The sequence below is a fragment of the Alligator mississippiensis genome, chromosome 8 (assembly GCF_030867095.1).
Source record: "Alligator mississippiensis isolate rAllMis1 chromosome 8, rAllMis1, whole genome shotgun sequence".
Classification (NCBI taxonomy): Eukaryota; Metazoa; Chordata; order Crocodylia; family Alligatoridae; genus Alligator; species Alligator mississippiensis.
In genome coordinates, this window is record NC_081831.1 from 56,180,416 (window position 1) to 56,206,859 (window position 26,444).

Below are 26,444 nucleotides of genomic sequence, written 5' to 3' on the forward strand. Positions count from 1 at the left end.
TATGCCAAGAATACCACTGTTAGCATGCAACGCAATGAATTTCTTATTGATATTTTAAGATTCATGAACAGCACTACAGTAAAGTCATAGTGAATATAAAATAAAATGTTTTGCATACTTATTAATGGCTAAGCATAACATAAAATAAAATAAATAAAAGAGTAATTAAAATAATAAATCACAATTTACTGAGATTGGTGGTTATTTGAACTTCATACCTGAGACCGCATTTGGAATTTTTATTTCTGCTGACACAGATGTTGCATTTTGGGGGCTCTGAGTCTTCATGGCAGCAAATTCTGTTATAGGAGGTAGTTTTACTGTCACCTGAGATTCGGGGGTTGTTTTATGACCCTCTGCACTTTTACTACCTCCTTCTACAAGTGGTTCCAGCACCTGAAGATGCGAACTAAGCTAAATAATGAACATAAAGAACAAAACATATTTGTGAATGCATATACTTATATATTATATTCATTTTATGTAGAAGAGCCTTCTTTCATTTATCGTTTAATAAATTATTTCCACGGATGTATTCTTTTTATACAGTGTTTTGAACTGGATACACAGAAATATGCAGAAGAAATTTCTTAAGAGTGTCTTAGTACACTTATTATGAGATATTCCCTAACAATGTGAAGTGTTATCTATTCAGCAATCAGCACCACAACAGGAATTCAAAAAAATCGTTTCTATAAATAGGTCTGAGAGGCAGTTAGCTATGTTGGTTTGAATTTAAGCAGAAGGCAGGGAAGCGTGGCACCTTATAGACTAATTTGTTCAGAAAGGCATAAGCTACTTGACCTGTGAAAACTCACACCTCTAAATAAGTTAGTTGATAAGACACGAAAGTGCCCTACCTTCCAAAATAGTTAAGAACTTCAAATTCATATGTGAAAACATAAGCTTATTTGGTAGTTAGTAAATAATAATGGCTGTCTGCAGACGTTACAAAATAAACAAACAACAAATAAACAAATTGTGCTTCATCGGAAGAGGCATGAACACAACTTCAACCCAGCTCCGCGCTGTCTATATAGATCGGGCAATTCAGTGGGGCTTTTTGGCACTTCTATCTAAAGCCGAGTCAATTATCTATGAGAAAATGTCTGATTTATACAGATGCTGGGAGAGCCCGGTCCAATTAACATGCTGTCTCTTCTGGGCATATGCTGCGCTGAGTTTAAAATAAAGTGCCATTTTGTTTTGTTCGTTTAACATCTGCAAGCAGCCCATATTTAGGTTTTATCTTCTGTTTTTAACCCAGGACTCTGAAAATGCTTTTAGTAAGAAGGGTACAGGCTGTTATTTCCATTTTACAGATGGAAATTGAGGTGCTGAACAAAGTTAGGGTAACTGGAAGTTTTAATTATTGGAAGAGGCAAAATTTGAATAATTAGTTCCTATCTTACCAGAAGAATATATGCCTACAGATTAATCTTGATTAATGATAAATGGCAGTTTAGTAGAGATGCCCTGATATATCAGTTGCTTAGCAGATTGGCACCAATAAAAGGGAAATTTACACTATTGGCTATCAGCTATTTTTGGCCATTGTAGCTGATAATGTTCTCCAATACTTATGCCTTCTGGCTGGGGCACCCTCTAATGAACCGGGGTGACTCCAGATACACCTCCATCCTCTCACTGGTGGCCTGGGCTGGACTAGAGTGGTGCAGCTGCCCCGGTGTCCCGGGTTTTAGCGCAATGTGGTGAGGACTGTGGGCTGGTGCCTGGGCTAGCGCTGTAAGAGTTGCCAAATGATGCAGACATGGTTGGGGTGGGGAGCAAGGGGCAGGCAGAGCTGAATTGAGCTATCCGGCCTGGCTCGGCATGACTCAACCCCCAGTACCCAGCGGTCTGTGCCCCAGGGTACAGTGCCACCGATAAAGTGCCACCGTGTCTCCTGTATCAGCATCCTCACACTTAGAAATGGTGCTAAATATACTAAGTATCAGTTATTGGATCGGTATCGGCCGATATGGCTGGTTAATAATTGGCTATTGGTACCCCTACAGTTTAATTTAGTTAGAAAATACTATAATTAAAAAAAAAAAGTTGATATTGTAATAATTCACGATGCACAGGGGGTGCACATGGGTGCACGTGCATCCCCTGAGCTTGGCAGTGCACCCCCCGCAAAAAATGCTGCTGATGCTGCTGCCGCTCACCACCCCCTCTCCCCACTCCCAATACTGCTGGCGGTGTCTGCGGGCGGTCCCTACTCACCGCTGGCCGCTCACCATCCACCCACACCCTCTAACAGCACCACAGCTGCCTGTGGGAGCTTGCCGCTTGCCACCTGAGGGAGCTCGCCATGCCCCCCCAGGCTCCGGGGGCACGCGGTGTTCATGATTGTAATTCTTGTTACCACATCAGTCATCATTTCCCAAATTGTTTGACAATCCTAAAATCACAGAAAAGTAGGACTGGAAGGGACCTCAGGAAGTCGTCTAGGCCAGTGTACATTCTAATGAAATGCATTCTTCACAGTATGTTCTGCTCATAAGCCTCATTATTAATACAACTGATGAGTAATGAAAAGGAAAATCTGTAATACATTTTGTAGGGCTAGAATAAGAAGCCTTGCTTTTATTACAGCCAGTCAGGAATTTTCCATTTACATTATTTTGAGCACAAAAGCAGGTTATACAAAACTTTTTTTTGTTTGCATCAGAAAATTAAGATTTTGCCAAAGCTTTTTAAAAATTATGTGTTACTGAAATAAATGAAGTATTTTGTTTCAGGTTGGTTCTAGTTCAGTTTGTTGAACTGACCTGGAATTTTTCATTTCAAACTAATTCAATGTTAAAAATTATGGTACTTCATAGTATTATGGAAGTTGTATTTTGGGTATCTTAAAATCCATATTCCCTCCTAGGGACTGGGCTACATCTCCTATGCTGGACTATATCTCCTATGATACACCATTCATTTCAGAGGGGCATTCTATCATGTCAATGTAAATAAAAAGTTGAGAAAAGAAAGAAAATAGAGGCAGGAACCACTCGAGGTAGAAAATGCTGTATTATGGGGAGGGCAATTTAATCCTGAATTCATTTGAAATCTTACATGCCAGTTGACAAATCACACGTATATCAAAATGTTTTAATCCTATGAAAAAAGGCAAAATGAAATGTTTGCCATTTCTGAATTTTTTTGGAGGAGGGAGAGAATATTGTGAGAAAAAATTCTATTATTTTAACTTTTTCTTCTGCTTCATGATGAAAGGAAAATTTAAATATCAAACTTTCTCCTGGAAATTCCCAGTTTTGGTCAGCTCTAATTATTACTGTTATTCAGAAATACAGACAGTCTCAGAAGATTTTTTAAACTGTATATCAAAATTCAACACAATGCTGCTTTCTAAACCTCAGTAAGCCAAATTCACCAAAATGTGGAAATATTTGAACCAATGGAAAAAGTTTTTTTATTTGCTGGATGAAAAGTCCTCCCAGCTCCATCTTTTTCAAACTAAGGTATTCTACAACTGGCCTTAATACACCTGTTTTATGGAAGTTGCCAGCAGACAGTAATCTGTGATAAGAGGTACAGGCGACCCTCACCATTTGTGGGGGATACGTTCTTGTATCTCTTGAAAATGGTGAAATCCGTGAATAAGGCACTGTGTTCATGAACACAGTCTGCGTTCGTGAATGCAGTGCCCCCAGTGGAAGGGGACGGGGTGGGCAGGCACAGCTCCAGCGGCAGGACCCCGGCGGCAGCAAGCACAGAGCTCCCGAGGAGCTCCTAGAAGTGTAAAATTCATGTTCGGCATTCGTGAATATTTGAAACTGCGAATGCCGAACCTGCAAATAACAAGGGTTTCCTGTACCACATTTCTCACTAAATGGCATTCCTGTTTGCAACATCAGAGGTGTTAAGGATTTATGCCCTGATCCTGCAAATACTTATTCAAGTTAAGGAGGTTAATTCTGACCAGATATTTAAAACTAAAGTTTGTACAGTAAAAGGACACAAGTGAAGAATGGACTGGGGAACAAATTGAATATTTAGAATTTCTAAAGTTAAAGAATATTTAGGTAAATTACATAAGTCAGCATGGTATGATGCTGCTAAGGAGACCTTCAAGAATATCAGGCAGTGAAGGCAGCAAGGGAACAAAGAAGAACTGGATGCTCACGAAGGTAGAAGCTCTCAGCTGGTCACCTCTGCTTCAGAAGTAGGGTTCTAAATCCCCAACCATCAAGGTGAAGAACTGGTACAAACCCCTGGCATCAGAGAAGGAGCTTACTCCATTGGTGAAAGAAGAAAACCATGTACCCTAACAGCTGGGAAGAACAAATCCATGATATCCAGAAGAAAACAAAGGGTGATGGTTGTTACCAATTCCCTTCTGTGGATGGTGGCTGCTGCAGTGCAACAAGACCTAGGGGCTGAAAACCCCTGCCCTGGGGATGAAAGGGCGGTGGAAGGATGCCAGAGGTCCTGATAAGTGGCCTGGTGAGGGCTGGAACCAGAGGGAATTTACCTGCTACAAGTGCAGCAGCTGGAGACATGGAGCAGTGGTTGACACTGTCTGTGTGGTTTTTAATCATGATGTCAGTGCGGCTGGGGCAGTGCAGAGACATGATGTTATATGCCCATGCTGGAGATGGACAACAAGAGCCAGCACAGAACAGCAAAAGGGGAAGCAAGAGCAGCATCACAGCAGCTGCAAGCTCCAGGGCAGCACTACCAAGCAAGCACATGCCACACTGGTTCTACAGAGGGGTATCTCCCCTGTCCCAAGACCGATGACACCCTAGAGGAGGAAGGGCCTAGGATCCGAAGGCCTGGCTACCGAAGGGGATGCATGAGTGAGGAGGAGCACTACAGCCTCCCTGTTTGTGTTTTAATTTCACCTTTGTTTTTCTTTTCACCATTTCCCACACATTATCTCTGACAGTTGAGCGCTGCAGGGCTGAGGAGACCGAGAGCTCCTAGAGGGCCTGCGTGGATGACGGGATCTGCAATGAATTTAACTGATGATCTAATCTGATTATGAAGCCCCAGTGGAACGGACTGTAATCTAAAGACTGAGACAGCCTATGAATAGAACTTAAGTTTCCATTCACCATTTTTGTTCAATGACTGGAGTCACGAAGTAACCCTGGCTACTCCTCAGTAGCCCTGGAGCTGTTCAGTGATAACAAACCAGCTCCCTCTCAAGAAAGTAGTCAACAGGACCAGGGTCATCAGGCTGGTCCAGCCAGACAAAAGTCCAGGCAGTGAAAACCATTTCGCAAGACACTTATAGGTTGGCACATGGATGGGGTGTAGGGGAGGAGGCGCCCCAAGAAACATCTGTACGAAGTGCACCTAAGGGTGGTCCATACCATATGAAAAAGCCCCCCTTACCTTTTTAAGACCAAGGTGAGCAAGGGAAGACTCCCTTAGGGGAAAGCATTTAACGGATCAAAGTACCAAAAACCACAAGGGCCCAAATTTGGGTTACCAGGTCCCAAGCTGCTTGGAAGTGGCTGATATGGCATAGATGGGCACAGTGGCATTCATCTGTTGACTGCCTATCATCTTAAAAGATCTGGTGCCTACCAGGACCCTGAATATAAGATGTTATGCAAAGGTTGCTGAGATGGGTGCATTAATGATATAGCCAGGTGCGACCCTGCACAGATCAGAAATGACTACTGAGCCATGGCCATGAAGAGAAGACAGGAGCTCAAGCTGTGTTCTCATCACCCCTTCTAATCAAGGGTAAAGGTCTAGGCAGGTGTAGTCACATTTTGAAAATAACATGGCTGAGCAGATAGTCTCTCTCAAACAGCTTTTACTTTCTTGATCATGGGGTGGTATTACAAGAAAAGGTGTTCTAGGAAGAGATGGTATCCATCTAATGAAGTGGGGTGAAAGTATCTTGGCATATAGTCTCACTAACATAGTGAGGATGATTTTAAACTAGGTTCAACAGGAAATGGAGACAAAAGCACAGTAAGTAAAAAGCAGGGTGACTTGGATTAAGATCAAAGAATAGTTAGTAATAAGGGGAATCTTAAAGTTGTAAGAAGTGAATTGGCTGGGCAATTAGCTAGTTATTCAAGATGTTTATACACTAATGCAAGAAAGACAGGGAATAAGCAAGATGACTTAATCCAAGCACAAAACTGTAACCAACTTAAGATAACTGAGACTTGGTCAGCTAGTTAACATCACTGTAAAGTTGTCATGGATGAGTACACTTTGTTCAGAGAGGACAGACCAGGGAGAAAAAGACAGACCTTCTTAACATATTAAATAAACTCTTGGGCACAAACACAAAGTGCCTTTTTTAAGTCTAGGAAAGAAGCAGATAGAGAGTAATTAAATACTTGATAAAACAAAGGCTTTTGTTGAACTCCATTACCTAAATGAAAATAAATCACCCAAAGAATTGGATGAGGGCTTTACAACTGTGAAGAAGAGGCTATCAGAAGTAGCTACACAAGTACTAAAGGGCAGCTGAAATTGATAATCTCATTATGAAATAAATGAAATAATCTAAGTAGAAACATAGGCTACCAATTTCAACTTCTTTTTACTGGTCTTTCCTGGCTACGGCACTGTTTGGATGATGGGACTGAATGCACAGTCAGAAATTCTGCAGCTAGCACCAAGCTGAGGGAGGCAGCAAACACTTTAGAGCAGTGGTGGTCAACCTGTGGTACAAATACCGCAAGTGGCATGGGCAACCTCTGTGTGGGACAGGCAGCACAGCAGGAGACTGAGCAGGAAGCAGAAAGCATAGCAGGAGATCAGGCAGGGAGCAGAAACAGAGCAGCAGGTTGGGCAGGGGAGTGGGATCGAAGTGATATTCCGGAAGGGTGCGGAGCTAATTTGTGGTCCTTCTGCTAAAAAGGTTAGCCTCACTAGAGGATAGGGTCAGGGTTTAAAATAACCTTGCAAAACTGGAGAAACAGTTCAAAGCGATTGCCTGAAAGTCAGTGAGGAGAAGTACTAAGTACTGCACTTAGGACAGAACAATCAAATCCACAAATACAAATTGCAGCAAGACTGGCTAGGGTGCAGTAATGCAGAAAAGGACCCGGGGTTACAGGGAACTTCAAGCTGATCAAAAGTCAACAGTGTGCTCTTGCTGCAGAAGAGTCAATAGTATACAAAGTTATATTAACAGGTGTGTTGTTTGTGGGTAATGGGAAGTGATTCTTTCATGCTACTCAGCACAGGTGAGGCATCACCTAGAGTTTTAAGCACCGCACTTTAAGAAACATAAAAAATAAAAAGTCCAGAGAGCAGCAAAAATGATTAAAGGTCTACAAAACCTGATTTACGAGGAAAGATTAGAAAAACTGGGATTATTTAAGAAGGAGAAGAGAAAACTAAAATAAAGAGAAGGGAGGACTTGATAATAGTCTATAAGGGTGTGTCTACATGTCACCCTGCGGCGACATAGCAATATGCTACATTGCCATATGGTGCACTATGACGACAAGATCACCAGCTACATCACTGTAGGGGTGAACTTCCTGGGTATAGTATGCTATAGTATGCTACAGCGATGTAGCAGTGAAATCTACTCATGTGCCGCACACATGGTGAAGTAACCACTGCATGCACGACAAAGTAACCATCTGTACTTTAGTACCAAAAAGAAACACTAAAGCACAGCATCTTAGCAACATCACCATATGGTGACATGTAAACGCACCCTAAGAGTAGTTAAGCAGTACCCCTAGAGGCTACTTAGGGAGGCTGTGAAATCTTTATCACTGGAAGGTATTAAGTATAGGTTAGGCAAATACTTAGACAGGGATAAGATCCTGCTTTGAGAAGCAGACTGGACTACATAAATTCCTGAAGTCCTTTCTGGCCCTCTTTTATTTTGGTTCTATCAACAAACATAATTATATTATATTATCAAATATGTTATATTTTTGCTTAAAGCTGCACTTAGAAAAAAAAAATACAGCAGGTCAGTCCTTGGAAAAACGTACCTTTGTGCCTTCTTCTTTGACAGAAGAGCTTTTTGTCCATAACGACTGTATTGTTTCATACGTTTGATGGCTTGCAGAATATACCTTTTTCCCTGTTACCTAATTTAATTTTAAAAAATGTGTTATTTCAAAGGAAGTTTTAAGAACTTCAAGGTTTTTGAACATTTCATGTAAAGCAAATTTGCTCCTGTAATAAACTATTATCCAATACTAGATAAAACATAACTTTTCAGTAATCTGCCTTTCAAAAACATGATGCTACCCAGAATTATTTCCCCCAGTTCTTAGGTTATAAATCATATTTAATTAGTTATGGTAAATCTGAAGGCAATGTTCCTTTTTTTAATCACCGTGCATCCTTTTACATGAAATAGAATTGAAACCTGATCAGGGAATACTGATTTGAATAAGTGCATACAACTGGCTAGATGAGCATCAATCTAACACATGCGACAAACATGACAGACCAAAATCTGGCTTACTTTATGTCTGGTATCATTCATACAAGGAAAATGGAAGTTAAATTTAAACACAGGTAAAGCAAACCCACAAAGAAGAAAGGGAAAACAAAGAAATAAAAAAGACCTGACTGATTAGTGAACTCTACAAAAGTTCACTTTTGTTTCACTTTACAAAAGTCTGTCCCGAGGTCCTTACTCAGCCTATAACCAGGAAAATGCATTAAGCTGCAGTAACATCTCCATAACGGTTCTACTAATTCTCTGCAACCAAGGAAGATGCTATTTACTCAGACAAAAATTTTTGCACACACTGTGTAAAAGTTTCTGTACTTAGATTTTGCATAGGGATTAATGGTTTGGTTTAATGAGAACTCTTGAGGCAAGGCCACAGTGTATTGTCACTGTAGTTCTCCTATTCGTTTGAACTGAAATTTGGATTTTCATGATCATGAGCCGCCCAAGCTCCATTGACAATTACAGCAAACGTTACATGAAAGGATGAAACTTCTAGTTTTCAGGACAGAACACAGTCAGATGTAAACAAATAATATTTACAAAATAAGGAATGACAGAATGAACAAATGAATGACAGAACAAACAAACAAACATCTAGGTGATTAACACAGACAAGACAACGACAGTATTCTAACCAGACAGCCAAATAACTGCAAGATGGTAGTAAAAAAGACAGTGATTCCCTGCTAAAAGACTGGGTGCACTTTACAGTTAAGCTTAAGAAACTTCAGCTGTAGATCAACTGGATTGTCCTGTATTATGATAATGTGTTGAAAGAAACGGCTGCCAGAAAATGTGATTTTTTTTAATTGAAAATTTAATTGTACCACATTTTAATTGAAACTGGTTCCTCCACATAAGAATTAAATACATGAAACAGCACTATATTAAAATAAATTCAGTTATTTTATTCACTTTTAATGGACATGTAATTAACAACCGACATATCACAAACACAATTTTTTATAAACTACTGTCATTGCAGTTGGATGCCAACTCTATACCCCGGGAAACTGAAGACTGGCAAGATTTCAGTCTCATTTAAATTTTTTAATATCAATACTTTCACACTGTATGAACTCTTACCTTAGTGATTTTTACCGACTGAGCTGGGTAACAAACTGATATGCCTAAAGTGGCAAGTCCTAATGGATAAACAATTTTCTTAAATCTAGAACCTGCATAAGCCAAAAAAACCCAGATATTAGATACAAATAAAACATAGCTGTCCAGTACTATGTCCTTTTAGAGATTTATCTTGGCAATTATTCAGAACAAATGGATTCCCCAGTTTGACTGGGAGACTTATCTGAAATTTGGTTTTTGTCCATTTCAAATTAAATCAAAATGTTCTTAACTCATGAAAAGGAAATTTAGAAATGTTGTTTAAGAAACAGACACTGACAAACAGTGAGAATCTGGGCGCATTTACATGTGCATATTAATACAATGCAAGAAACTCTGATCCTTATCGCACCAGAGTTTATTCTTCCCAGGCATTCGCTTACACACGCGTCCGGGATCGCAGCACATTGAGCCAGGTTGGAGCAGCCCTGGCTGACAAGTGGTCCAGTGGGTCAGTCTGTCAGCCCAGGGCTGCTCCCACTGACTCAATATACTGCAGAGGGGCTGGCTGGGGCAAGAGGATGCTTCAGTGTGGGGCTAGCCAACAGGCACTATATCTTTAATTATGAATTATCCTTTAATTTTCTTTATACAATTAAAATCATTCCTTTGAAAGAACAGCAATGTTTATGATCTCCCCTAATAGCCTTTTTGACAGATTTTTTCAAAGGGTTCCAAAAGTTCAAATAAAATCTCTTCTCCAGTTTTTAGCTACTATTTAGTTACATGCTGAAAAAAAATCTAGTCATAAGGAAAAACACAAAGTTCTCTTTAAAAAAATGGACTGGGATTTATCTGCATCATATTCAACTAGTGATAGGTATCTTATTATTCTATTAGACAAATATTATTTTAAGCAGCTTGCCTGGTTCTGAAGTAAAGTGCATTGGTCTGCAATTCACCATTAGCATGTCTTCCAAAAAAAAAGAAAAAAAGAAATATATTTGCTACCTTTCCATCTTTCCTTTCTGTCCTCTTTTAATCCTTCTGGGTACCATAACTCTCTTTAAGGAGAGGCAGCATATTCTTAATAGCAGCAAAACAGTTTCATTTCCATAACTTTTTGATATACATCAGTGCTTCTCAACCTGGATGATGATGTATCCTGGCAGAAAGACCATCTGGGGTGCTGTGGCAGGTGCTGCTACCGCAGCAGTGGAAACCAAATAAAACTTTTTGCACAGGGCTGCAGCATGTACAGGGTTCTTTGACAACCTTAAAACAGAGGCGGGCTGCATCCGGCCTGCCAGGCCATTCTATCTGGCCCGTGGGGCACCTACAAAGTTTAGAAAATTAATATTTATCTGTTCAGGGCTCCCTGTCAAAGCTGACAGGAGTCAGGGGTGGTAAGACCCAGGAAGAGCCAGCAGGAGTCAGGAGAAAGGCCAGCTCAGCCCCACCCCACCCCCAAATCCCTCCCACTCATGCCCCCCCACCTGGAAGTGTCTGCCTGCGGCAGCTTTCCCCACACACAGCTGCTTCAGCACCATGTGGCCTCCAGCTGCATCACCGGACTGCAGGAGCAGGGGTGTGATGATACCCAGGATCAGGAGGGGCTGGGTGGGTGGGTGGGTGTGTGTGTGTGCGCGCCCACGCAATCAGGAAGGGGGAGAGAGACAGCAATGAGGCAAGCACACAGTGCATGCGTGTGTGTATAGTGAGGCAAACACAGTGTGTGTTTGTAGGGTAAGTCCCACAAGCACCCCCCACCATACACACGCACCCACAACCCCCTCGCACTGACATACACGCAGAACCCTACACCCACACCCCCTCACACAGCACAGCCACCCTACTCCACACAAACCTCATACCCACCCACATGCAACATATCCTCACATGCTGTGCTCCCTCACCCCTCCACACCTATCCACCCCCCCCACACACCCACAGCCCCCCACAAACCTATACCCACCCCCCATGTCCCGCACAGTTTACAAGAGTAAGACTTCATTTTAAGTTATTGTGTGATCACCTCTATGTACACTACACAGACATGTAAATCAGGAAAAAAAGATTTTTTTAAATCAAATTAATGAATGCTGTAGTTGTTTGGTTTTTAGAATATAATTTGGTTTTTTTCTTGGTCTGAAATAGCAAAACCCTTTGCTGAAAAGAGTACTTCCAGAGGCAAGGGAAGGGACTTCTGGTGGCAAAGGTCAGGGGTTAGAGGGTGGGACTTCCAGGCCCAAGATGGCAACCAGGGGGCAGGGCACCTGTAAAGGGGTGGGGCTACCCATGCGGCCCTTGACAACTTGCCAAAACTCAGTCAGTGGCCCTCCACCCAAAATAATTGCCTGCCCCTGCCTTAAAAGCATGCAGGAGAGCTGGCTTGTGTGGCAGCTCTTCTTGTTCGGCCCCCTGCCCCACCAAGCTCCTGCTAGAAACAGAGGCATGCTGGACAGTTCCCCCTGTGTGCCTCTGTTTCTGGGAGAGGTGTACACTGTCAGACTGGGGAGGGCTGCTGCTTGAACTAGCTCTCCTGCCTCCTTTAGGTTTATCAGATAACCCTAACGAGGCAGGAGAACATGCACATGTCATAGCCCTTCCTGATCTGGCTGGGCAGCAGGCATGTGGGACAATTTTTCCTGTAAGCACCCAGTCAAGAACCACTGAGGTAAACTGAGGCAGCACCAACAGTGGTTCTCAACCAGGGATACCACTATATTCAAATATAGTGGCTGGGAACCACTCTGACTCTGAAAAGGTCGATATCCACATTTTAGTACAAGTTACTTGCTATTCTTTTGGTTCTAAGTCACAAAAGCTGTTTCATTTGGACAAGAGACTAATTTAACTTGCTTTTTTTTTTTTGACCTTTCAAACTAAAAATGTTTCACCTTTATACCTACCAGTTTTGATTCTATCATGTTTTAACAAAGCTTGGTATAACAAAGTAATCTTCCAGTGCCAGTTACTCTGTTGTGCCTGTTTTCTTGTTATGTTTTTGTTTTAACTTTTAATCACTGATTCATTTTAGAGCCCTTCTGCCTAGACAATCTTTTCTTCTTTTCTGAAGTGATAAAATATTTAAGCCCCTTGCCTTTAGCATGCTCTTCTATATGAAAATTGAGAAATTTAATTCTGAATGGTTTAAAACTAAAGGAACAAAAATAATTTGCAAAATGTGATATGCTAATTATGCCCAGTATTTTTCTTTCAGTTTGACAGTGACTTTACAAAAAAAGAGTCAATGCTGATGTAAATTTACAGTGTAAATCATTAATTTACCTGGACAGTTATTTTCATGAAAATGTCATTAAGGAAATATTTGAATGTTTTGAAATAATAAAATATAATGTTCACGGTTTGTTACCTCATAATTTTATGAAAATTCAATTTGATTATAATATTGACTTTGTTATTTCTTTCAATAGGTCTTTTGTCTGAGCAACAAGTTCCCACCACCTAACACACCTCCATTTCAACACTCTGTGTCATCGATACCATCATTTTGTTCCAGGAGCATAGGTGCAGAATTAAGAGATACTTCTTGAATGGCTAAGATTGCTCAGGATAGCCCTAGTAGTTCATTCTGATCCTCAAAAATACTCTAATACTTAAGTATATTGCACAGAAGTTATTAGCAGGTCAGACACCTTAGCGAAAAATGTTCACCAATATCACCTCTATGTGCTGTACTTGTATAAAGCTTGGCTTTTTTACTACCGCCGCTTTCACAAGAGCACAAAAGCTTTTTCCAGTAGTTATGTCAAAGCATCTCAGATACTGTGAAATTAAAGATGTGGTATACAATCAACCAGATGATATCTGAAACAAGGAAAAAAAAAACCCATACCTTTTCTTGCGAGGACTATACCGGATAGGCCTGAAATTGTAATTACACCAACTTTTGGAAGAAATTCTGGAGGTGGATTCTTCAGATAAACATATGTATCTTAAAAATTAAAACAGATAAGACATGTTAAGTGGAGATTATTTTTTCATTTTAACAAAGTTATATCGAGCCAAAGATTAATTTCAATATAATCCCTAGTCCTACAACTGGATCCTCATGAGTGAAGATGTCTATATTCCTGAGGATTCATTAACTTACTCTCTAGGGGTGCGTCTACACGTTCATTTAATTAACGTGCCATAGGACTAAACCAAGTACTAAAACAATGCGCAGTAACTGGCACTACTACACAGTAGCACTGGCGCACAGGTTCTTACAGACACTAACTGCACAATAGCTTAATACTACTGTGCAGTAGCATACTAGCATGAGTTCTGCCTGGCACGCTACTGCGCAGTGTTATTAGGCTACTGCAGTTAGTGTCTCATGCAGATGCACCCAGGAACTGCACAGGAATCTGCACTGGCAGGATTAGGACTCTAATGTGAATCCAAAATATACAACGAAGTTCACAAATGGGTTCAGCAGATAATTTTGAATATGCTAACACTGATTTAATAAAAGCAAAGAAGAAAAAAACCCAGTAGTTTTTACTTTCAGATATGTAAAATGGAGATAGATGTATAGCATAGTTGTTTTCCCATACTCATTTTAGTTAATCTCTTATTTATCATGTTATTTTCCGTTGGTAATTTCTGATATGCACTTCATTACTTTTAGCTGCAATGCCAGAATTACCAAAAAACTGAACTGCTATTCAGAACTAGAACAATGATACAGGGATCAGAAATTCTTTTCTTTTATCAAACAGCTTGGTGTAGAGCTTTATGCATTCCTTTCTTTGGCTACCAGTTTATAGGTTGTACCAAGTTAAGGCTGGCTATGCACAACTCATGAGGGTGCAGACCCCTTCCTCCCGATACGCTCTACTCTTTGCTGACACAAGAGCAAATTATGTAGCGCACAGAGCATGTGGACTACAGAGATACTTTACAAGACTTCTTGCTCCATTCCTCCTCTCCATCCCTATCAGTAGCCCTTTGACTGCTCCATTTAAGAGAACCCACAGGAGGATGAATAAGAACCAAACTAACTGTAAATACTACCTAATTTTGTGAACAATGTTATGAGTTTCCTTTTTTTATTTTAAATAAAGGACTACAGTAAATCACACAAAACTATTAGGGTGGAATATGCATGGCAGACACCTTTTTATTATTTGTGGATTTTGTTTTGATGCAATAACATTCTTTTAATAAAATTTACTGTTCTTCAGTTTCAACCAGCTTTGTAATTCACATGGCCAAACAATTACTAGAAAGAGACATTTTTAAATGTCTCTTTAAGCCTTGCCTACCTTTGCCAAATTGGACTGAGTCCATTATGCCATTTTTAACGAAGACATAGGCATCCTACAAAAAAGAAAATTGAAAAACAATAAATGAACAGTATTTATCTGAGTTGAGATATTCAATGCTATATTGGTGCAATCATATTTTCTATTTGCACCACTTGAGGATGCTGCTATACAAGCTTTGAAACATCATAAGCCACATGAGGAATTGTTCAAGATAGAGCACATGGAAAAAGTTTAACAGAAAAAGTAATTCTGACTTTGCTATGAGAGTAAGCATAAATGTGTAGAAGCTAAATCCTGGTTTCACTGTCAGAGACAAAGCATGCAGTGATTTCAGTGCAATCAAGATTTGCCAGAAACACGTTTTCTTTTTCACATATTTGAAAAAGCCAATTAATGTCAGGACAGATATAAAAACATAAAATCTTCATTTGCCAATTACTGAGACAACACTAGAGATGTCACAGTTTACATCTTTTTTTAATTATATAACATTTTAAATGTTACCAATAGATGCTACCAACCATATTTGTGAACTCCATAAAGGGGCTGAAAGAATCTATTTTGTCTCTCTGTTCTTTCACTTAGATTGCAGAGATACCGAATATGTCCATTCACTCCCCTTACTATGCTGAGACAAAGGTCATCATCCTCACATGTCCCTGAAATTCCACAGCAACTGTGATTTAATTAAGTAGTCAAACAAATAGGGTGGAATAAAATCCAGGACACTGTTTCAAGCATTAATGTATAGTTCTTACCGTGGTCCATTTAACATAGCGACTAGCTGTCTTTCTTAATGTAGAAAAGCCCATCTGCAAACGACCAGGTTGTTCTTCAATGTATTTAGATTTCAGAGGTGGTGCACAATAAATGGGAAGCTGGAAGGGCAGGAACAAACATATTGTACATAACTAGTTTCAGAAACATATAAATAGTCTTCAGATGAAAACTGCTTTTAAAAACATCTTTAAAGTAAAAAGAAAATCCTTCCCTCCCATTAGAAAACAAAGTTTTATATCTATGGACTTACTGAACAAAAGTAATTAATTATTTTAAAATCTGTTGAAAATGAGAATCATTGTATATACATATAATTGGGCAGAGGTTTAGCAAACAAAACTAGGCTGAAATATGTTTAGGGAGTCTCTGTTTAATGTTGATATTCTAGTTCTCTTTTAAGTAGTTTTGCTCTCTTGTTGATCTCCTGTTTTAAAAGTTATTATGTTCTTCTAAAGTAAACCATACTGAGCTTTTGTTGGGAAGAGCAGCATATAAACTGAATAAATATACAAATACTAAGAATTAATGTTATTGAACATAATTTACTTAAGACAAAAAGTTAATGCTGGTAGAGTCAGCTTTATATCATGGTAAACAGTGAGAGATAGACAACATAAACCCTTAAACTATGGTAACTTCACCCAATCAAGTAGAGAATTGCCCCTGAAAGAATAAGGGAAGGACAGGGTTGAAAGGATGGAAAAATAATCTACTGTTATGTTATGCTGATTTAGATACTGTATCTGCTTCCATCCTGGGGTAGCCATTTGCTAAATACCAAGCAATACGATACAATAATGGTGCCTATGATCCTGGAAGAACTGCACATCTGCCTCTTGATCCTAATGTAAATCACACTGGTATATGTGGCTGTCTATCCTCATTCTTACACACACTTTTTACATTTTCTTTCTATAATTTAACACATTTTGATTATTGGTAGTGCACATATAACAGCAATGTAGTTACTGCAACATACAGTAATGTAAATAATCACTCTAGAGCAGGGGTGGGCAAAATGGCCAAACCAGCTGGCAGCTGGACTCCATTTCCCAGCTGCCCCTGCCCTCATGGCTTGGGCTGGTCTCCATGGAGACCCTAGCTGCACCTGTGTGGGAAAGCTCAGGCTGGGGTTGCCATGGAGACCGGCCTCAACAGCAAGGGCAGCACAGGTGGTGGAAAAGTGCAGGGGGCTGCTCCAGAGCCTCTAGGAACTTACAATGGGGGCAGCTTGCTCTGGAGCCAGGGCAGAGCTATGATCTGAAGCCTGCATGCTCCAGGCAGGGGCGTGCAAGCAGAGGATCACAGCTCTACCCCGGCTCCTTGCAGTGGTGACAGCCTGGTCTGGAGCTGAGGCAGAGCCGTGATCCCCTGCTTGCGCGCTCCAGCCCAGAGAGTGCAGGCTACAGATTGCGGCTCTGTCCTGGCTTTGGAGCAGCCCCCTGAACTGCTCTGCCAAGCGTGCTGCTGAGGCTGGTCTCCATGGCAGTCCCAGCCTCCACTTTCCCATGCAGGTGCAGCTGGGGTCTCCATTGAGACCGACCCAAGCCATGTGGGCAGGGGTGGCTGCGAAATGAAGTCCATGGCTGACCAGATTCAGCCCATGAGCCGGACTTTGCCCATCGGTGCCCATCAGCAGTGCACAGGCACATCAGCAGTGCACATCAAGTTCTTGAAGTGCTGGAGATGACATTACGGTATGGGGGGTGGTGTGACCGGATCAGGGCCCAGGAGTGGCTATGACGTCTCCTGATGGCCACTTGACCCCCTACCTCATTCTGGCTTCTCAGGGTACCCTCACTTTCTACCTTACCTGCTATACCTTGATGTTATTCATAAGGTTTCAGGAGGCTGCCCCCAGGATCTCAGAGTGAACCCAATCTAGCTCCACCTTGCCCCTCAGACACTACGCTATGACCCTCCTGGCCCTATTAGTACCTCTGGACACCAGTTGCCTTATGGGCTATTCATGGTCTCCTTCTGCCCCTGTAGCCACATCCATGCCTCACAGCTGTGACTAAGTTGTCTACTGGGCCCTGTCAAGGCTCTTCATACTTCAGTCAGCCTGCCAGGCCCTGGAAAGGCTCTCTCTTTTCTCTGGGCCTCTGGCCTTAGCCCTTCCTCAGGCTTTGGCCTGCTCTAGCCTCAGCCTTCTATTCTCTGGGCCGCTGGCCCCAACACAGCTACTGTAACTCTATGCTAGGTCTCAACCCCCTAGGTCCCTGAACCCAGGCCAAGCTGTTCCCATTGGGCTTGGCTCTCCCAGCCTCAGTTCACACCAGCCCACATCCCTCTGGACCCCTGACCCCAGGCTAGGCTGCCTGACCCTAGCCTTAGCTCTCCCAGCCTTGGCTTAATGCATCACATCAGCTTCAGCCCTCTGGGTTCCTGAGTCTAGGCAAGGCTTACTGATATTGAGTACCTCACCAGGCATCCCTCTGTGGCCTCCACACCTCCCCCATAGCCACAACCTGGCCCTACAGTTTTCCTAGTAAGAACATAAATGCATGCAAAATGGCTGTACAACAAAAATTCTCCCCACACTGGGTAATTACTTCCCTGACGTCCTTAGCTCTTTCCTTGCAGCTTTCTGGGAAAGCTTGGGTGCCAGTCAGTCCATCTTCTGCAGTCATCTTGCTCAGGATCTCCTCTCCCTGCAGACTGCAGGCCCATTATGACTTCCTAGTCTCAGGCATTAGCCTTAAGTGCCTCCAGAGCCCCACCCCTTCCTGTCAAATGGCTCTCCAGGCACCCACAGGGGTTTCTGCTGTGGCCTGATGGCCAGCCTGCCCTTCCCTGTTGTGGCTTACTTCAGCTGCTTGCAGTTTTTTGCTTCTGGGCTGCCTAGATGTCTGCTCCCTTTCACTGCTTACTGCAGTGACTATCTTAGGATATTTTAGGATAGTCACTCTTGAAGTGGTAGCTTCTATCCCTGCTGTCACTGGATTGTTTGCTTCCCAGCAGCTAGCTTTTGCTCAGCTGCCAGTCCCAACCAGCAAGCTTGGCCTGCCACTATCCTTAAAGTTACAGGAGCCTCTGGCTCCCTGTTACAGGTGGAGAAGCCAACTTGCATGGAAACTCTTCTTGATATGCTTCTTGCAAACAGGGAGGAATGGTAGAGAATGTCAAAGTGGAACGCAACTTGGAAGTCACTGACCATGAAATGACTGCTTTCAAGATCTTAAGAAAAGGGAGAAGGGAGAGTAGCAGTATAAAGACATTAGACTTTAGAGAACAGGTGGGTAGGATTTCCAGGGAGACAAGCCTGAGAGAAAGGAGTCCTGGAGTAAGCTATCATGATTCAAAGAAAAGTTAAAAAGTACAGCAGGAGACTATCCTGGCTAAACAGTGAACTCTTCAATGCACTGAACATCAAAAAGGAATCCTACAAAAAGTGGAAACTTGGCCATATTACTAGGACATAGTACAGAAGTATCACATGGGTATTCAGACAGAAAATCAGGAAGGTCCAAAGCATGATTTGCAACTAACAAGGAACATTAAAAAGGTTCTACAAGCAAGTCAGAAGTAAAAATGTGACAAGGAAAGTGTAGGTTCTTTACTGAATGCAGAGGGCGATGTAGTAATGGATGAGGAGAAGGCTAAGGTATTTAATGTTCTTTTTATTTGGTCTTTATGAATAAGGTCAACTATTAGTTGACACGTGCAGTTTGCAAGGAGGTAAGCAGCCTGAAGTAATGGAAGAATAGGTTAAGAATTTCCATGGGAAGCTGGATGCTTTCAAGTCAGCTGGGCTGGATGGGACGCATCCAAAAGTACTGAACAAATTGGTTGAGATAATTTCAAAATCATCTGTTTATCATCTTTAAGCTCTCATAGAAGTCAGGAGAATCTATGAATCTATGAGAGGTCCCAAATGACTAGAAAAGGACAAATATTGTACCAATCTTTAAGAAAGGGAAAGAGTACCTGAAGAATTAGGGACTAGTCAGTCTGCCTTCAGTACCTGGAAAGATCATAGAGCAGATTATCAAGGAATCTATTTCTCAGCCCCTGGAGGAGAAAAAATGTGATCAGGAACAACCTACATGGATTCAAGAGCAAGTCATGCCTGACTAACCTGATTTCCTTCCATGATAAACTGATGGGTTCTGGATAGTGGGGACGGAAGTAGTTGATGTGATACCTTGGCTTTGTCAAGATTTTTTACGCTGTCTGCCATGACATTCTTATTAGAGAGCTAAAGAAACAGAGACTGAATGAAGGTACTCTAAAGTGGATATATAACTTGTTGGACCATCATGCTCAATCAGCAGTTATCAATGGATTGATGCCTAGTTGGGAAGAGGTATTAAGTGGGGTTCCCCAGAGGTTTATCCTGGGTTCAATATTGTTTAATACCTTAATTAATGATTTGAAGTTTGGGATTGAGTATACACTTGGAAAATTTGCAGAGGGCACCAGTTGCAGACTCTCTGGAGGGTAGGGTTAAGATTTAGAATGACCCTGATGAACTGGAGAAATGATCTGAAGTCAAATGAATAAAATTCAATAAGGACAAGTGCAAAGTCCTGCCTTTCAGGTGAACAATTGCATATACAAATACAGACTGAGGAATGACTGGCTAGGATGTGGTACTGCAGAAAAAGATCTGGGTATTACAGAGAACCATCAACTGATATGAGCTAACTGCTCTTGTTGCAAAAGGCCAATAGTATACTGAACTACAATACCAGAAGTGTCTCTTGCAAATCAAGGGAAGTGATTCTTCCACTCTATTCTGCACTGGTGAGGCATGGTGTGGAGTACTGGGTCTAGTTTTGGGCCCCTCGTTTCATTAAAGATGTGGACAAATTGGAAAGAGTCCAGTGAACAGCAGCAAGAACGATTAGAGGTCTGGGAAGCATGACTTATAAGTCAATTTTGGAAGAGCTGAGATTATTTAGCCTGGAGAACAGAAGACTAAGGGGGAATTTGATAACAGCATTCAAATGTCTAAAGGGAGATTATAGAGAGGATGAAGATGCACTTTTGTCTGTGGCTGTGACTAGGAGCAATGGCCTCAAGCTGTAGCAGAATAAAATTTACATTAGACTTTCAGAGAACCTTTCCGACTCTAGGGTGGTCAAACATTAGAAAAGTCTTCTTAGAAAAGTTGTGAAATGCCCATTGTTGGAAATTTTCAAGAACAGGCTGGACACGCTTAGCTGGGATAGTTTAGTTAGGAATGATTCTGCCTTGAACAGGGGTCTGGACTAGATAACCTTGTGAAATCCCTTCCAGGCCTACTTTTGTATAACTCCGTATCACTCGTAGTTAAATAATTTTGTTTGCTGTGTAACATCATTCAAAGGGAAGCCTTGGTAGTTTTCAAATACTTCTAGTTATTGTTTAAAAAAAAAAAAAAAAGCAGCAGCAATAAGAATCTCACCTGATTTGGCTTTATTGGGTGGGTTTTTGATCCTTCTTCTGTTGCAGCATATACACTAATAGATGTACATGCCAGAGCACAAGGGACAGCGACCAGCTTGGCCATCTAGGACAGAGAAAGATAAAAAAAGCAGCTTTAAATGTTATTTGAGAAATCATATTTTCTCCTCTTCATTAACATCCAGTAGTAATTTCTGTGCGTCTGATCAATCTGACATGCTTAATCTGTTATTTGATTATTTAATTGAAATTGGTTTAAAAATGTACCTTTTAAAATCCTCTTTTGTAATATAAAACATTTTAGAAGAAACAACAGAAGTTTTTTAAACAAAAAAATACTCAGGTATGCAAACAGAGAGGTCCACAACCTGAAAAGTACAGTCTAGTGTACAAGTACAGCCCAACTACTTTTTAAAGCAATATTTTATTATTCAGAATTAATTTTGAAAGTACTCTAAAAGTACACTAGTATATCAGCTAATTCAGTCTCAGAGAGCAGTAAAAGTTGTTTCTCACTGTTACTATCATTGCCAGTACCACAATACTGTGGCTGGATATTTTTGTCCACACTCATTTTAGTTAATACAATGAAATCTTGACTGAACAATACTGTCATACATTGCTTATGAAGTATTATTACATATATTGCCCAGTCACAGACTTCAATCCCACTGTGCTAAGTCCTGTATAAACACAACATGAGACAATAGGTCCTAGTGGGAGGGTGTGTATTCCTCACAACTACTAGAGCCCCCTATTTTAAGGATAACTGGTAGTATTCCACAACATTTATGCTATTTCTCAGATCTTTTGAAATTGTGTAGTAAAACTCAAAATTACCATATACAGTAAAATCCCCATTATCTGACATGAGTGGGGAATGCTGGGTGCCAGTTATGTAAAAATTCCAGTTATCTAAGGCAGATAACACAGAGTGGAGGGGGAGGGGGTAGTGGCAACCACATGCAGAACAGCGGCAGCGCAGGGTGGTGGGGGCAATGGCCAATGTGTGCAAGCTTCTCCCCACCTCCCCAGGTCCAGCCGGAAATACTGGTTAAATAGAATATTCTGGCTTGCAGAATGCCGGATAAGAGGGATTTTACTGTATATCCAAAAAAACTTATCTAAAGAGTAAACTGTGTTTTCTTTTCTAGGTTCTACCCCAGAATGACACATTATTTGCTATGTGACCATGGGTATTTCCTATGTGATCACCTGGTCGAGACAGACCTGTCAGGCCTGGTTTTAGGAAATGCTGAGCACCCACAACTCCAATCTAAGTCAGTGGGAATAACAAGTGGTCAGTAAGTCAGGCCTGAGGTATCTCAGGGTCTGAACAAACTATCAGAACACAGTGAATATGCAGGGGATACGGATTTTCTGTGGAGCAACAATAAAGTACTATGTTAGAGATAAAGGATGTACACAGTGCATATCTTAGGGCCATTCCACTGATTCTTACTGTTCTTCAGTTGACATTTCATTTGATTTCAGGAGACTGTCATACTGTACCTGACTCTGTCCATATACATTTTTTTGCAAAAAAAACAGCAGATTTAAAAGAGAAAAGACTCAAACCATGACTCTGGAACTCTTAAAATGCTGAACATTTTTTAATACCAAAAATACACTATATTTTCTCTGACCTCATAATCTGAAACCAATATAAAACTATCAAACCTGGAAAATGTCAGCACAAATGGTTTAAGTTTGGTACAGTTATAGGCAAACAGAAAAGGGGCTTCTAACAGGAAACATTAAAATAAAATTAAGTTTAAGACCCCCAACAAACTTTATAGATAAACATATAAATAACAGCTCCCTAAGACAGAATTCTCAAACCATGTCAGTAAATAAGCAAACAACAGATATAGTATGACTTTAAAGATTGTAAACTGGGCTTGTGGTTACATCTGTAGACTAAGAGTCTGTTTTATTATAATCTGGAGTAACTGAAAGATACCCTCTCAGTTTACATGTAAAATAAAGTTTGTTTCTGTAACTGCCAGATTTACTAATTCTACCAAGATCAAAAAAGCTATGTTGGTTCATTCAAAAAATTTCCAGATATTCTTCAGATAAAACAAAAATAAAAAAACCCGAAGTTGTGTTAAATCTGCTAGACTAAAGGCGTGTCTACAGGAGACACGTTAATGTGCATTAGCTTAATTTAATGCACATTATGGACACATGTCTACACATGTATGCTCTTAATGCGTATTAAAATGGTGAAATTAGGCTAATCGCGCCTAAATTTGATACCTGCAAATTTGATACCCAGCTACTGCTACCCCCAATGCTTTGGCTGCAAATGCAGGTAGCAAATTTAGGTGTGATTAGTTAAAGCGCATTAATGCATGTGTAGACACCAGTAGGGGTACATGGCAGGGCTGCAGTGACTTGGTACTAACTTTAGTCCCAAGTCTCTGTATGTGCAGACACCTGGCAAAAATTGCTTAATGTGCATTAAATTGACATTATCGGCAATCAGCTTCTTTTGGCTGATTATACTGCTAATAAACGCTGCGTGCATGTGTACAGCTGCAGCATGCATGGGGCCAAGAATACAGCCTGGTAGCTTGGAGAGCAGCACCTGGCTGGTAAGTGTGGTGGGGAAGGGACGGGGGAGGGGAGGGAAGGGGCATGGGGAAAGCAGATCAAGGATCCCATGGAGGGAGGGAATGGGGCTGGGGCAGGTGCTGCTCAGCCAGGGTGGGACGCAGAGTGAAGTCATGAGCAGCTTGTCTGACGGCTGCAGGGGAGAGGTATGGGGGGCACATGCCCCCCTGATCTGTGTATGGGGCAAGGGTGGGCTGCCTGCTGTGCGCTCAGGCCAGATGCTGTGCTCGGGCTGGGAAGTGATGGCGCTGTGAGGGAGGACTATGGGGGAGCTATGGTGAATTTTGGAGTGGTTGTAGCCCTCCCCAGTAGCCCTGTCCCAGTGCCACCACTGACTGCCCCACCCCTGCACACCCTGAGCACAGATCTGGGGGGGCACATGCCCCCCCATGCCTCACCTCACCTGGGGTATGTGCAGTGGCAGAAGCCACCCTCCTCTCCTGGATCAGCAGCACCACACCCAGCCAGGCCATGCCTGCCACAGCCCCTCCCTTACCATGGGGAGCTCGATCTACTCCTCCCACTCTTCTTCCCTCCCCCACACCCCTTCTTTCGAACAGACTTACCAGCCAGATGCTGCTCTCCGATGCATATTGCCAAACTGACCGGTGTTGGCCAATATGGCTAGTCAATAATCAACACAGGTATTGGTCCAAAAAAGCTTAATTGGTGCACCTCTAATTACTTTTCTTCGAGAAATGAACACGACTTTCATGATAGTGTCTCAAGGTATCAGCAATAATTTATTCCTAGAAGACAGGTTTAAAAAACAGTGTAGTCTACAACTCCATAGGTTATTAAGTGCCCATCAATGGTTTCCTGCTTAAAAGAACTGATCCAGTGAAGTAATCCAGCGGAACAAGACTTTTGGGATAATTCCTGAAAAGATAAGAGAATGTTCCTACTACCCTTTAAGGATCATAGAAGTATTCTTGCTACTTACTGTTCCATTATGTCAAAGCAATGTCATGGTTATAACATTAAGCTCAAGACAGACATGATTTTAGCATTAAAATTTGTCAGTTGTTTCTGATATGCAACAAGATTACTGCAAATTATGTTTAATCAGAAGTCACGTAATTAGTTCTTTATAGGAGTTTGCATACTCCATTGCTCTTTGGTTAGTTACCCTACGAATGACAGAAAATCAAATGATAAGCATATTTTCTCTGAAAACCATAGTAAAGAATAAATTAAGTCTCACCCCCTTCCCTGCACACTACACCAGGCACCCCACCTCACCCTCAGCTCCCTAGTTGTGGGCTTTCCTGCTGCACCATGCTCTTAGCACTGCCGGGTGGGCCATGCTGCATCAGTGCAATCCCTGGGATGGCACCAGGAGGGAGAAGGAACCTGAAGACCCTGGCTGCTCTTGCAGTCAGAGCATAGGGGGTAGCAGTAGCTGGGTGGGAGCCCAGGGGCCACAGTTTAACCCCTTACAGGCTGCCAGTTGGACAGCCCTGGTCCAAAATATCAAAATCAGGTTAACCAGACTATTATTTTACCAGGTCCTCCTTTTTCCACTTTTTAATATTCATAACTTCTCTAATCCTCTAGAACCTCAATTAGTACCATAAGTTTGTAAATAATACTACCAGTGGCTTTAAGAATTTCTTCAGCTAATCATTTCAGGACCCTTGGTGAAATCCATTAGGCCCTACTGGTTTGAAGTCTTTTAAATTGTTCAGAAGTTCTTAGATGCACTGTTAATTCATTATTTGTATCCTTTCCCCCTATTTCTTTATATTACTTTTTCTAGTTTCATGGCAGTGTATTTTTCTGTGAAGAATGAAGCAAAGAAGTCAATATAACAAGAGCAAACAGCTAAACAGTGAGGTAAGAGAAAGAGGTGAACTCACTTATTGTTTTGGAAGAAGGCAAAGAGGCCTAGCTGGATCAGGCAGGCACAAAGAAAAGAAGAATGCTAACGTTAGAGCTGTATAGCAAGCAGAGAAGGCAAGCAGATAAAAAATTACAAAGCTGAAAGATGGTGCAGGGTCAAGGGAAGTTCAGACGGTCAGAAACACAACTGACAAATACTTACTAGGACAGAAAAAGAGTGAAGGTGATTTAGCATTTGTCTGCAATGGGAGACCTCTGAGGGGGCGACAAACATAACACTTGAACAGTTTTAAGAATGTCACTGATTGGGAACTGGTTCACAACTGTCGCGGTTTAGAGGTGTCCATACACACACCGCCAAGGTTCCTAAATAGGAGCCACTTTTCAGATATTGCAGTGTTGTCAAACTATCACCAGGGGGTGACAGTGAATATCCAGCTTAGCATGCCTTAGTAGCAAGTGGCCCAGTTTCCCCAATATTTCCTGAGCAGAGAAGGAAGACTGTATGAATGGCCCACAATTGCAATTCACTGATCCTCCTTCTCACTAACACCGAGTTCAGTAAAGACCATTCCCTGTGCTGTACCAAAATCTTCATGGTAGTACCCTGACTAGAGGTGCCTAGATATGTGCGTGGAAGGGTTGGGGGGGGGGGGGGGAGAGGAGAGGGAGGAGAAGCTGCCTGACCCCTGCTTCTGGTTCCTGAGAGCTGGGTGCTCTGGATTGTCAGAGCTTTTGTGGCTTGCAAAGAGCACTTTCTTACAGGCCACTCATCAATTTTCTTCAATTTGTGGTAATGTATCACAGGCTGTTTAGGAGGTGAAGGGCTGACCAGATAGTTGGGGAGGGGCAGGTCTACCTGGACCTCTGCTTCTCCCTTCCTGGGGGGAAGGGTACTCCAGAGTGCTGCTCAAGGTCTCTGGCTTAGCCTACTCCCTTAAGAAACGTTACCTCCAGGTGGTCAGGTGGGAAAGTGCCTAGACCCCTGCTTGTGGATTCCTAGGGAGCTGGGTATTCTGAGGACTCCCCAAAGTTTCTGC

General features: G+C 41.7%; 1 protein-coding gene across 5 annotated transcripts in view; it reads right to left on the minus strand.

Moving 5' to 3' along the window:
* The window catches only part of APOOL (apolipoprotein O like), a 43,768-nt gene that overhangs the window by 4,238 nt on the left and 13,086 nt on the right, over nucleotides 1–26,444 (minus strand). For all 5 annotated transcript variants that reach the window (XM_059732739.1, XM_014607244.3, XM_014607243.3 and 2 more), the window contains exons 2-8: nucleotides 20,945–21,049; nucleotides 15,531–15,650; nucleotides 14,770–14,824; nucleotides 13,353–13,451; nucleotides 9,515–9,606; nucleotides 7,953–8,051; nucleotides 219–414 (exon numbers count right to left, since the gene is read on the minus strand). In XM_059732739.1, coding sequence (XP_059588722.1) covers nucleotides 219–414; nucleotides 7,953–8,051; nucleotides 9,515–9,606; nucleotides 13,353–13,451; nucleotides 14,770–14,824; nucleotides 15,531–15,650; nucleotides 20,945–21,049 — 766 coding nt within the window. The remainder of the gene's footprint in view (nucleotides 1–218; nucleotides 415–7,952; nucleotides 8,052–9,514; nucleotides 9,607–13,352; nucleotides 13,452–14,769; nucleotides 14,825–15,530; nucleotides 15,651–20,944; nucleotides 21,050–26,444) is intronic.